The 13,518-nt window shown below is 40.5% G+C and overlaps 1 protein-coding gene across 2 annotated transcripts in view; it reads right to left on the bottom strand.

Moving 5' to 3' along the window:
• Positions 1 to 2,738: 2,738 nt before the first annotated feature.
• Positions 2,739 to 13,518, bottom strand: part of C7PHXorf58 (chromosome 7p CXorf58 homolog) — a 439,812-nt gene continuing 429,032 nt past the window's right edge. Inside the window, exons 9-10 of one of the 2 annotated variants that reach the window (XM_069637281.1) lie at positions 5,979 to 6,005; positions 2,741 to 3,526 (exon numbers count right to left, since the gene is read on the bottom strand). In XM_069637281.1, the coding sequence (XP_069493382.1) occupies positions 6,000 to 6,005 (6 nt within the window). In that variant the 3' untranslated portion in view covers positions 2,741 to 3,526; positions 5,979 to 5,999. Of the gene's footprint in view, positions 3,527 to 5,978; positions 6,006 to 13,518 lie in introns of both variants that reach the window. The other variant, XM_069637280.1, reaches the window with a different exon arrangement.

The following is a 13,518-nucleotide window of genomic DNA, read 5'->3' as shown; positions in this document are numbered from 1 at the left end:
TAGTAACGGCAGCTGCAAAGTGCTGCTGTTCTGATTCCGTGATACGGTCACATAAGTCAGGGTGTAGTGACTTAAGTGTGGCAGCGTGCCATCTTGCATAAGCCATATCGTATGTTATAAATTGATATTATGAACAAATTTAGTGCAATCGACACTATGCAAACTGATTAGAGTGCAGCCATACATATAATGTGCATATTCTCCCTCATTAAGCGCATACATGTAATCTACACTTTTTTTTATGTGATGTTTTCTTTCAACAATTGTGTAATGCAAGTGATATAGTATTAATTTCAAATCATGGTATACATACCATTTTTATCAAATGGAGATGTTTTAACATGCTGTGTTACCGTGTATTGTATGCCAAAAAGGTGATACTAGTGGTGCCTCGTGGGTACTCATGAGGAGGTGGTCATCAGAGAGTGTCCCATATTCTTTTCACACTGCATTTTCGTGGAGGTCTTATAGGTCAGTGTGATATAGTGGGGGGATGAGGATAGTGATGATACCACATGGAAACTCAAGGAGTAGTCATCAGAGTAGCCTGTGTTTGCCACACTATGTTTTCATTGAGACCTTGTTGATCAGTGCGTAATTGGAAAATCCATCGCTGTTCCCTCTTCAATAATAGAGCCTGGATATCTCCACCTCTTCTGAGGCATGTCACTTTCTTTATTATTGTCCATTTCAAATCAAGTTCTGTGTTTTAGTTTCAGGAAGTGCTCTACTAATGGAGCATTTGCTCGTCTAGTCCGTATACAGGAATTGTGTTCCTCTATCCTTTTTTAAAAATCTGTCTGCTGGTCATGCAGATGTATTTTAAGTGACAGCGGCATGTAATTAGATCGACCACATCACTGGAGTTACAATTTGTAAAGCCCATTTGTCTCAGAGGTGTTTTTAGGCCCAGGTCTATTGTGGAAGACTGAGGTCTGTGGGCAGACTGAACATAGTCCGCATGGGGTGTGGCCCATAGAGTGGTTCGTGTTCCAGTGTCCGTTATGTCGGAGGGCTCCCTGGTTGGTATGATCGTATCAATGTGTCCCTAATGTATGTTCTTTGTTTGATTGCAAACTGTGGTGTGGGCAACTGTTGTGCCCACATTCAGTATTAGCCATAATTTCAAAATGTCCTTTATTTAAGTCTGGATGAATAACTGACCACTGCAGTAATCCACTGTTCTTGCACTGGTCTTTTGTCCATCAGTAGCGTAACATCTCTCGAGATGTTCCTTGCCTGTATTTTTGCTTGCTTAGGGAGTTTTTTGGGTTATCCCCTTTCCTGAAACTGGGCCATAAGTGCATGTGCTGATCGTCATATTCAAAATGTTTAACCTGAACAAAAAAAAAACTAAAACTAAAAAAAGACATAGCTTTCACTCAAACTAATCTACCCATATACAATGAATGCGTATTATGAGAAAAAGGGTTCCTTTGATATCACTGGCTACAAGACACACCAATGGCGATAACCAAGGAGAATTTACAAGAAAAAAAAAACACCCAGTTCTAGGGGTCCCTTTGGATGTATATACAGTAGGCCCTGTTTAAGGAAGAAGACTGGGTCCTTCCGCATCAGAAATGACTTTGAGGAAGGCTTCTGACAGAATAGGGCCATTGCGATAATGATAAATCAAGGATTATCTCGGTTTGATCTTCCTGTCCCCGGGACTTGGGTATATATGCCACCTCTGGTAAATCTTTATCAGCTTCTCCAAAACCTTTAGAGCCCTTATCTGGGAGGTCTTGTTCTTGTACCTCTACTGACTGGGTGAAGAGGGCCCCCCCTCTAAAATCTCCTGGGCGATTTTTCTCTCCAGTCTTTACATGGCAAACCGGTTTCTGATTGTTTTATATCAGTACTATTATGTCTCCCCTGTAGTCTGGGTCTATTACACCCACAGTCACGTCTAATCCGTATCTCCAAGCTAGCCGGCTATAAATGCCCTTGGGAGGTGATCGTATAAATTCAGTGGGGATCAATTGCTGTTTGCCGACTCCTATTGAAATGTCCTGGCTACTATGCAGATTAAAAGGCCTTTGTTGCACAATCCCCCTAACTCACCTGCCAAAATCAGCTCTCCTGAGACGCTGTGGATCCCAGGGGACAGGCATGGTATCTTTTTACTGGACATCTATTATAAATGTCCAGTTTAAAAAAAAAATACCATGCCTCCTGCCTGGGCCCCGCAGCACCTTGCAAACGCACATAATCCCGATGATTGTGTGAGTGTTAGGCGCTGTGGTGCCCAGAGGACATCTATCATAGATGCCCAGTAAAAAATACAGTGCCTGCCTATTGGGCCCCTCAGCGCCAATTGCAAACTGTTTGGCTTTTTACCAATTCTTTTTTAAGTATGCTCTAAAATGCAACTTTTAATTATTATTTAAAAAAAAGAAATCCTGGGGGAGAATTCCCTTAATTGGTTCAGGCTCCCTTGCCATGCTCGGTCGCTATGGTATGCATATCTGGGGGTAATGGTTATGCCCCTCTACTTAAAAAATGTACAATCCTTCACTGGCCCTGGGACTGTGCTGGGAGCAGGATGTGGGGCGCCATGGGATAGGGGTGGGAGCGGGAAGGTAGATCCACATTGCTGATTGTGCAGCAGACAGGTTTGAACTATGCTTCTGGCCAATGGTTTTAACATACACCATTTGCCATACTGGATTCCAAAAATGCATATCCAAGTAAAACCCAAACAATATATCTTGAAAATTCACAAGTCACGATTTGCAAATGTGGGCCAATTTTATTAGTGCTCGGCTTCATTTCTTTTCCAAGATCCACCAAGTTTGCATAGTGGAAAAATATACACAGCGTTGAACAAGAAGTTCAGATTCTAGACAGTTTGCTTCCAAATTAGTCACACAGGAATGGCACGTATACACATATAGTACACTGATTATGCAGTCCAAATTATTTCAGTACATCAGTATTTAGAGATTACAAGGTGGTTCCGTCTAAAATGTTAAGCCGTTTGTCACACTGCTGGAAAATTAATTGAAGACTCCTGTTTTTTTTCAAATAAATCTTTAATTTGAACAATGAAAAATGTGATGATTAGCATTATAATTATTTTTATTGGAGATAACTAGGATGTGTGGTGTGCATTTATTTTAATCAGACAGTGTGTAAGCAAACAAAACAGTCCACTTGGGGAGCAATGTTAATATTGAACAACCAACTCAACACTATGTTGAAATAAATACCACTGTACATCTCTAGAAAATTGTGTGTAGGTTCATGAGGTTTCTGGAGTAAAACAATAAAATACAACATATGAAATATATACGTGAAGAGTAAGAGATGTGAGTCATAAATCAGCTACTGGAGAAGGTAGTTCACCATCCACAAAGTTTAACTCTTGACTCCAAGCATACAGTTTCTCTGCTTCATGTTCCCAATCTTCATCTGAAGGGATTTCTTTAGCATTTATTTCTTTTTCAGGCAAAGCTGCATTTCCCTTGTAATCCACCGAGTTGCTTCGATTTGCATGGTGCAAAGTTAGTGTATTCTCACTCTGAAAATGAACACAAAGGGAATACAAAATTTACAACATCCTCACACGTCGATAATAACACTTTTGCCAAAATTCTTTGAGAAAGAGGTAGAATTTTTCAAGATTCAAAAACAGTAATTTGTATAATGAGGCCATCACAGAAAATGGCATCAGGTGACCTTTAGCCCCCTGACCTAACATTTTGATCAGAGAAGATGCTTCCAGTCCTGGAACTCACTGATGGCTGATTTCTGACAAGAAATAAACCATTCACCAGGAGAAATGACAACCCATACATCCCTACATTTTACCTGCCAACCAGGAAATAGACTTTCAAATAGATAAACATCTTGCTAACACAACTAACTGAAATACAAACTTTATTTACTATGAAAAACAAGGTTAACCGCTCTCGGAGGAGGCAGGATAGTGGGGGGGGGGTCGAGGGAAGTGTAAAGAATTAGGTAATATGCAATTACAGTTGAACAGCTGTATTCTAAACACACGCTTAACAGACCACTCACAGACCATTTAAAGAAGAACTTGGATTACAAATGTATTAAATTCTGACAGCGCCTTTTATGTGCCACCAAAGCAGGAGGGTCAGTTACTAAAATATGCAGGCAGTCTTAATACTAATATATTGATTTACGTAACACCTTATAAAATCCTCCGTTTATCAAACAAGTATTAGCATTTCTGTAATATTTAATGCTCCAAATGTCTTGGCAATACTTCATTAACTATGGGAGAGAATCATCTGCATGGAATCTAAAGACAATGCTTTAGCTGTGACCCTGGAGGGTTGGCAGGCAGGCAGCCATACAGAGACGAAAGTAGGTGCTAGCACTGGAAGCAGCAGGTAGAGTGTGGATCTGGAGAAGCCAGAGGGAAGCCATAGGATTCAAAGAGACTGATCTGTATCCAAGAGGACCCCCCCCACACTTGATCCTGAGGTGGTGGCTGCCAGTCATTCCCCACCAAGCTAGTGCAGCCCCTAACATAGTGGCTGAATTTTCCACAATACTTGCATGGGATTCCTCGCAAAGCCTTTCTCTTTCTGCAGGGGTTATGATTTGTCTAATGTTCCCAACCTGAATCAGCTCTTCCCCTGCTAAGGGGGAGTGCCACCTACGTTTATCCATACCAGAGATCACTCCAGATCCATATGTCTTTCCTAACTTCTTGATTGAGCCTGATCAATCTGAGAGGGGAAATTGATTAGCTCAGGCTGTTAACCACTCGGGATAAGACTTGCAGTTCTTTTCACCCTGCATACAAGGATGGAGCGCTAGATGTATCCATTCAGTGTGCTGCTTGCAGTTGTTGGAAGCTACCAATATACACCATTATTTCCATGGAACCCAGTCTTAACGTAAGTAGTTCAAACTAGAACATCCTTATACAACAATTATTGCAAAATGGCTACCTTGGTCTCCCCAGAATTAAACTGCTGTTTGACCATAAAGGGCAGGTTGCATTGAGCTAGGAAACTGTTAATCTTTGTAAGATCCCCATGAAAGTGTTTCAGTGTTGGCCAACCCAATTGTCTGAGAAGAGGTTACTACCAGGGTAGTACTGCCCCCAGGAAAGAACAAATTGGCAGAAAGTCACGATCCACAGCGCTTGTAAGGATAAATTAGACAAAGCAGGTCAAGGCTGCAGGTATCTGGGTAGTGTGGATATACTGCCAGTATAATTCCACTGAGGCAAGTACAATTGCAACACAAACAAGTCCCAGTTTCACTGCGCCAAGTATAGCTAAATAAAAATCGGGAGTCCAAGTGATTTGTATGAAAGAACAGCCTTTAAAGTCCAAGGTTTAGTACAAGCAACAGCCTAACACGTGTTTCGAGCCTTCCACGGCTCTTCATCTGAGGCTATTATTAAACATAGGATACAATAACAAAATGGAGTGTGCAACATTCAATAATATAGTGACACCATACAGTAACATATGCAGGACAAATAAAGGCATAGCATCCAGGGGAAAAGCAGGAGATGAATGAGCCAAAATTAAATGTATGCAATTTTCAATGGGGTTAATGCAAGACAAAAACGAAAATCGAAAGCATATTTAACAAAAGAAAAAAATTATAAACGTAATAAATTTAAAGCCATACCAAAAGTGGTGTAAGTCCATTAGGAGGTGGATGTTGAAATATTCAAAATGGACAGAAAAATACATTTGTGCTAGGGTTACAATTTATTCGATAGAATGACTACAGTAGCGCAATCAAAAACAATAATGCCAAATGAATAAATAATCTAGTGTAAATGTACACCTTATAAACCAGACACCAATTAATCTGAGGCAGTATTACCTTAATAGGGATAGAGCCTGAAATTTAAGCTGAAGGGACAATGCCCAAAAAGTACTCTGCGGAGGAGAAAGAATCAATCAATCTTTGGGGAAATGGCCAAATTGTTGCAATTTTAGGGATGAGGGGAAAAAAAAGGGTAATTAAAGTACCTGAAGGCTTCGCAATTGCGGTTAAAGCTGTAAAAGAAAGGAAAGGGAAGAAAAGAAACAAACTATCAATGGATTGAAACAAATTTAAGTTAATATTTACCAGGTAGTGAAAAGCAACTGGTTAATGCAACAAAAAGGGTGCATGCAATCAAAAAGAGGTATCCATTAGTAGCACTAAACTGAGAAGACTTGAAGAGGTTAAACCTCCGGCTCGAATGAGCATTAACACAATTACAATTCCAAAGCGAACAGGGGGCCATGTAAAACAGTCTTATGTGGTCGGCTGTTTAGACAGACTGAAGAAATCAATGCGCTGGTCGCGAAGCTAGAAAGAGGACTAGATGAATGCATCAGGTCAGAAAAACATGGCAGACGGAAGGACCCAACAGAGCCACCATGTTTGAACTGCCTAAAAATACAAGGCAATTCAATGGGTAAGTAAGGGATATTAACTGAAACTAAAATTTCCTAAAAAATCCTCAGTGCACACACGAGAGAAAAATGCGAAATAGGAAGCCACTAAAGAATGAAAAGGAAAGTAAATTTTTTTTTATTTATTTTAAAAAAAAATGCGAACATTGTAGGTGGAAAGCAAAAGTGAGGGCAAAGTGGGTAATTACTAAATTAATTGCGCGCGCGTAAAAAAATCAAGAGTACCATTAAGCAAAATGGAGAATTTTGGATAAATGAACCAAGGGAACATCATGAATTAAGAGGGACAGGATACTGTCTGAGTGCGCTGCTGCAAGAACATGTACAGGTTGCATAAGGAGACCAATTTACAATAATTAAAATAATAGCCCCATGGGTAAAGAGGTTAATAAAAATGTGTGCCAAAGAATAAGAGGTTAGGCACATAAAAAATAATTCCTTAATACAGTGAGGGCAGTGGCACCAAATTGGCAGAGACAAAAATAGGGACAGCCTGCTGTTACAGGCAAGTAGCAAATTCATGGTCCGAATTTAATCCATTAAAAACAGTACTTACAGATTAGTCTTGCTTCCAATTGTCATATTTTCAAGGTTAGGTTGCCCCCTCTCCGAGATGAGGACACTTTGCATAGGCCAACAAAACATATGTCATCCTTAGTCTAGTTGATGAGTTTTTTGCCAGTGGTTGGCTAAAGGATATTTGGACCCTTGACTACCAATTGTAGCCAAGTGCTCGCGGATGCGAATCTTCAAGGGGCGAATAGTATAGTGCTCCCAATATATTTCAGACCACAGGTACAGATTATACAATACACAACAAATTTAGAATTACAGTTGATGAAAGCATCAATTGTGTGATCTCCTCTAGTTCCAAAGGAGACCTGTGATGTTTCCAAAGTAAATTTACACATGTTGCAAAAGCCACATTTATGAAACCCAGTGGCCTGAGCTGAATGTAGCCAAGTCAGTCTAGGAGAGGGCATACTCATAAATGAAGGACAAAGTTTATTTTTGAGCGATTTGCCTTTGCTAAATGTTATACTAGCAGAAGGATCTAACCAGTTGACGATGTCGGAATCAAGGTGTAAAAGGTGCCAGTGTTTCCTCAGCACATTATGGATCTTGTGACTGTCAGAATTGAACCTCGTGATTAACCTAATTTTCTGAGTGATGGGAGACTTATGAATTTTAGGAACAAGCAGGTCCGCTTTCTTTAGCGTACTGAAGCTAATGCTTTATCGAGACAGCTATGATGGTAGCCTCTCTCAAGGAAGCATGATTTAATGGTGATACTTTCATTGTCAAAATCCTTGGGACTAGAGCAATTCCTGTTAGCACGGATGAACTCACCTTTCGGAATGTTAGCCTTGACATGATTTTTATAACAACTTTCTGCATGCAATGTTGAATTGACAGGAGTAGATTTACAATAAGTTTTAAGTGCATTTATCTAGTCCTCTTTCTAGCTTCGCGACCAGCGCATTGATTTCTTCAGTCTGTCTAAACAGCCAACCAGGTAAGACGGTTTTACATGGCCCCCTGATCACTTTGGAATTGTAATTCATGTTAATGCTCATTCGAGCCGGAGGTTTAACCTCTTCAAGTCTTCTCAGTTTAGTGCTACTAATGGGTACCTCTTTTTGATTGCGTGCACCCTTTTTGTTTCATTAACCTGTTGCTTTTCACTACCTGGTAAATATTAACTTAAATTAGTTTCAATCCATTGATACAGTTTGTTTCTTTTCTTCCCTTTCCTTTCCTTTATTTTGCAGCTTTAACCGCAATTGCGAAGCCTTCAGGTACTTTAATTAATGACCCCCTTTTTTCCCTCATCCCTCAAATTGCAACAATTTGGCCATTTCTCCATAGATTGTTTCTTTCTCCTCCGCAGAGTACTTTTTGGGCATTGTCCCTTCAGCTTAAATTTCAGGCTCTATCCCTATTAAGGTAATACTCCCTCAGATTAATTGGTGTCTGGTTTATAAGGTGTAAATTTACACTAGATTATTTATTTTGTTGGCATTGTTTTTGATTGCGCTGCTGCAGTCATTCCATCAAATAAATTGTAATCCTAGCACAAATGTTTTTCTCTCTTTTGAATATTTCAACATCCACCTCCTAATGGATTTAAACCACTTTTGGTATGGCTTTAAATTTATTACGTTTATAATGTTTTCTTTTGTCAAATGCTTTTGATTTTCGTTTTTGTCTTGCATTAACCCCATTGCAAATTGCATAAATTTAATTTTGGCTCATTCATCCCCTGCTTTTCCCCTGGATGCTATGCCTTTATTTGTCCTGCTTACGTTACTGTATGGTGTCACTATATTATTGAATGTTGCACACTCCATTTTGTTATTGTATCTTATGTTTAATAGCCTCAGATAAAGAGCCATAAAAGGCTCGAAACACGTGTTAGGCTGTTGCTTGTACTAAACCTTGGATTTTAAAGGCTGTTCTTTAGTACTGCCTCCAGGTGTTTCTACTTCACTAGGTGCCTCCTGCCCCCAGGGACAACCTAGTTTGAATCATAATCCTATCCAATACAATTCATTGTACGGCTTGTGCTATATTTAGTTCTGGATAGCCCGAGAAATCTCTAAGGGGTTACCATTAAAGGTCATTTTATTAAGGTTTGGCAAGCTGTTATGATCCGAAGGAGTGTCCTGAAAACTCAGGTTGCCAACCGGTCCTTCCTACTGAACCCTATAGCAAAGGCTACACCAAGCACTTCCAGAGGATGGGTAGAGACACAAAAAGGGAATGTCTGTCAGTCTCTTCACAGGATCGCTAAAGAAGGCAAAATAACATGTTATACTGAGCAGCAGACCGGCAATGTCTAACCCGGCAGATGGCATTTGGCGATGGTGCCCCGCCAACATCCACCTGTCCCTTTCCCATCCCCCATAGCCCAGAAAAAAAACCCTGAGGCCTCTCTGCCACACTAATGCACACAATAAATCAATCACAAAAAGAATGTTCCCTGACAGAGCTCAGAATGGACGAGCATCTGGCTCCAAAGAGGCGGCAGCAAAGGAAGGGTGAGTGAGAAGCAAACATGTAGCAAGTCAGCCCGGGAAGGCAACTAGCTAGGAGTAAGGCACAAGGAACTGTCCCCCACCCTACCATAACATTGACCTCACAACAAATGTCCCAAGTGCTGGATGTGGAAGCTCTGATAGCGACATTCAGGGCTTTCCTGCAGTGCTGGTGGTTCTGACCTTTACGTACACTTCCAAGGTTTGCTGCTATCCCGCTCCCCATTTCCCTTCAGCCATTTAATCGCTTTTTCTACTGTCCTCGTCCTCAGTTTAGTACTGTAATTAACAAAAGGCATTACACATTTGGTTAATTTTGCCCTAACCTGTGAATTCTGGTCCACCCTTAACACCACCTTGTCGTTTCCAGGCCTGATGTCCAGGTAACTGACAACCAATTATTTCTTTCAATTCAACTTTTGCAGCTATTGCTAATTTGGGTTGCCTGATGGATTTGTTCACCCCACCCTCATTATATCCCAGCTGTTGCTGTCGCTAAATCCCTCAACACAATGGGGAGAGAGCAGTCGAGAGCATCACCTCATTAAGGCACTGTAGCGCCTCATGGCCCTGATTAAGCGTTTTGTCTCCCTTTCAGTGATCTTGACATTGTTTTTCACAAGGGACATATTTTAGGTATTATTCCTGGACCCCTGACACCAGGACCATTAATTGTGCCTTAGCCAATCCTTCTAAGATAATCTACAGTAGGGAAAATGCTTTTATGCATTATTCCTGCCCTTTTGTATCATCTGAATGATTAGCATATAGAGGGCAGAAAGTTTTGAGTGCCATTAGTAACTACTGGTATTGACTGCATTCTGACCATTCTGACTTCAAAAGCAGAAATGAAACCGAAAACATTGCTGTGCATTCACAAAACAATCACTTTATTCACAGGCAAGGTTATTGCTAACAAGAGACTTGCTTCTCTGGAAGGATCTCTTTCTCTGCAACATATGTAACAGAGAAAGCGAAAACATAGGGAAATGCTTTCACTTTCTTGTAGAGAAACTGTTTATTTTTACATTATACCTAATTTATGCAAATTTTAAAACTGTTTCAGTTCAACCAAGTTTGCAATTCAAATAATTAACTCATAGTGGCAACTTTTATTTATTATTATTATAATTATTATTATTATTTAAAAACTACACAATAAAGCCACGTTTAATTTACTAACTCAGTTTGACTATTTACTTTACTTACTATTAAGCTTAAGTTTGTTTTCTTATCCACCAACACTCCAAAACATGTATTGCTCTTACCACTATGTGCGAATAGCCTTACATACCTCATGAGAGGTCATTATCGTGTGTGCTAATGACCGTTCCCCAATTTATCGTCCAAGGCATAAGTCAGTACACCATGATAATTTATTGAAAGACATAACAAAGACATAACAAAGGAATTCCCATAACTTTGGAGTAATAACCAGGTCTCCAAGAAATATTCTGGGTGAACTTAGGACTCTTGAAAACATGGCACACTTGAATCTGAGAGGGATTTTATCAGTCTGTTCCCACTGAAATCGCTAGGTGCTGACTTTGGAAGAAACACGGTCTATACCCTATCTCAACAGACTTAAGATCTAAAAACTATCTGGTTACAAAGTAGTAACTCAGTAAATTGATGTATTTCCTTCTTGGTCAAGTGAGCAGCCAGTCTCCCAGCTTCTGTTGCATTGCTGGTTCTTCCCCTTCACTCTACCTTCCTCTTTCCACCTTCAACATCAAATGTCTCTGTACACTTATCACCCTCCTTTCTGCTTCCAATATTCTCTGATTTCATTAACCAATCCAACTTTCACCTGCTGACAGCCTTCAACCTCATCTTTAGGCTCTGCAACCACCTTCTCCAGCTCCTGCTCGACTACACTTTCCTCCCGTCTTCCAGCCCCTGTTCGCTTTGCTCTGATGTTTGCCAAACTCCTCCAAAAACTCTCAAACTGTCTCCTTAACTGCCTTCTTTCTGATCTTCACCAACCCCTTCCAACAATTCCCCAACCACCCCCTTAACTCCACCTCCCTCCTACCTATATTCACCAGTATCCTCCAACAATACCCTATCCCCAACGTTTCTAACTTCATTCTCACACTCTAAGATCTCACCAGCTTCCCACTACACACTGAATCTGCGGCTTAATTCTGCTTGTGCCACACTACTCTTCCCTCTACTTTGCCAATTCTCTCCAAACGCTCTTGTTCCACATCACCAGCCACCAATCTTTTTATAGTGTCCTACCCCCCTCTTACTGGGCTAGTTGTGGAATAGGGAGTTTAACCAGTAATTTAACAGGTATTCAGGACACTAAGTAAAAGTGAATTATTTCAGTTGTGGGCCTTTTAAGCTGTCCTGGGTGAGCAGAGGTTTTAAAAGGGGATGTAGTCATCTTAGTGTTTGGAAAACTATGTAATTAGAATTGTGAATAAGAGCTCCAAGAAGCAGAAAAGAACTGGAAAGCCCAAGCGCTAGTACAGAAAAATAAATAGTATGCAGTCTGACAGTAAAGGACCTAAGCAGTGGTTGAGTGCATCTGGACGTGGAGCCTTTGCTCTAAACTCCAACATTTGGGCACCAATATTAACAAGGATACAATCACACTGCCTGTATGTCTGGGGTCATTTTTAAATGCTTGTTTGCACAAGGTAAGTAGGTTGAAACCAGCCGACACGTGTTTCGAGCTCTGCTCTTCTTCGAGGGCTCATGATCCCTTATGTGGAGGATCCAAACTAATTCATCCAGATATACACGAAGTGTGATTGTATCATTGTTAATATTAATTCGAATTTTGAACTCGTACCTGTGCATAGGCTTTCTGTGCTGCCTCCTCTGCCCTGACAGGTTCTATGCAAGTTAAAAATACAATTCTTGCGCAAGGCGCTCTGAGGTGGGGCCTCTATTTTGTTTCCTTATAACCGATTATGCTAACTGTCAATTTATATGGCTATGTATGCTTCGCATCTGTGGTTAAATAGAAGGGTCGGGAAAAAAATACAAAACGTCCTGTGGGTTGTATCTTTGCTAAGATTTAAATCTGTGTCTAAGTTTTTTGTTCTGCTCTGAAATATGTCCTTTTGTTTCTTTACTTGGGATTCAACTGCTACTTTCTTGCTGGCCTCGTAGAGACTTAGTTTGAAAAAATGCTTTGACCTTGCTCTGTAGCTGAATTTAAGTGCATCAGAAGAGGCTCGGGCTATTGTGAGGAAGAAGGAAATAAAAAGTAAATACATGTTTTAAGATGGTATGCACCAATTGAAATGAAAAGAGTAAGACTGCATTAAGAGTTGAACCAATATGAATGATGCTATGTTAGTCAGGCCAAGCCAATAGCGTTACTCTTGACTGATTAGAGAGGTGACTCCATGTTTTCTGTGAGATGCTCTCTCTGGTGTACATACTTCTGCTTGGCCCACCTAAAAGAGAATTCTCTCGTTGCAATACTCATGCTCTGCAAAGTTAAGCCATGTTTATGAACTTGCAATATATAATTGGTCCAGTTGTACCTGGATTACACTGTGTTGTCGTTAAATGAAGTTGCCATATATCACTTGGAACGAGATGCAGCTGCACATTTCATATGGGCTTCCCCACACGAGAGCAGAAAGAATGACATAATTATTGTTTCTCCTTTGATGTTTTTAAGATTAGCAGGAAGCCGAGTGTTGATGCTCTCTTTGTCTTAAAGAGCCCTGTTGTGCATGCCTCTCTCATAGGAGTCAATGTGTCTAGAATGATATAAGAACTGATGTGTTTTGGGAGGGCATGCTCAGTTTGGGATTTGTCTGTGTCGACCTGTCCTGTTCATGTCAGTTTGCTGCTCTGCTGCTGTTGCCATTAAAGATGGTTACCAACCTGCCTCAACTGGAGTATGCGTCAATGGATTTTTCCCTGCTAATTGATGCTTTGAGACGTCGGATTCACTGGTGGCTGCTGTAAGCGATCAGAAGGAGGAGACTGACATAGGAGTTTCATATTGGTCTGCATAAACTTTTATCAAAAAAGAAAAGGAGAAACCTAATACCGAGAGGGGATTCCCTGCCTCAACTAAAAAAAGGATTTCTGGAGTG

The sequence above is a fragment of the Ambystoma mexicanum genome, chromosome 7p, assembly GCF_040938575.1.
Source record: "Ambystoma mexicanum isolate Mex_15411 chromosome 7p, UKY_AmexF1_1, whole genome shotgun sequence".
Lineage (NCBI taxonomy): Eukaryota > Metazoa > Chordata > Amphibia > Caudata > Ambystomatidae > Ambystoma > Ambystoma mexicanum.
Note: the sequence above shows the minus strand (reverse complement) of the source record. Positions and strands in the feature narration are given on the sequence as shown.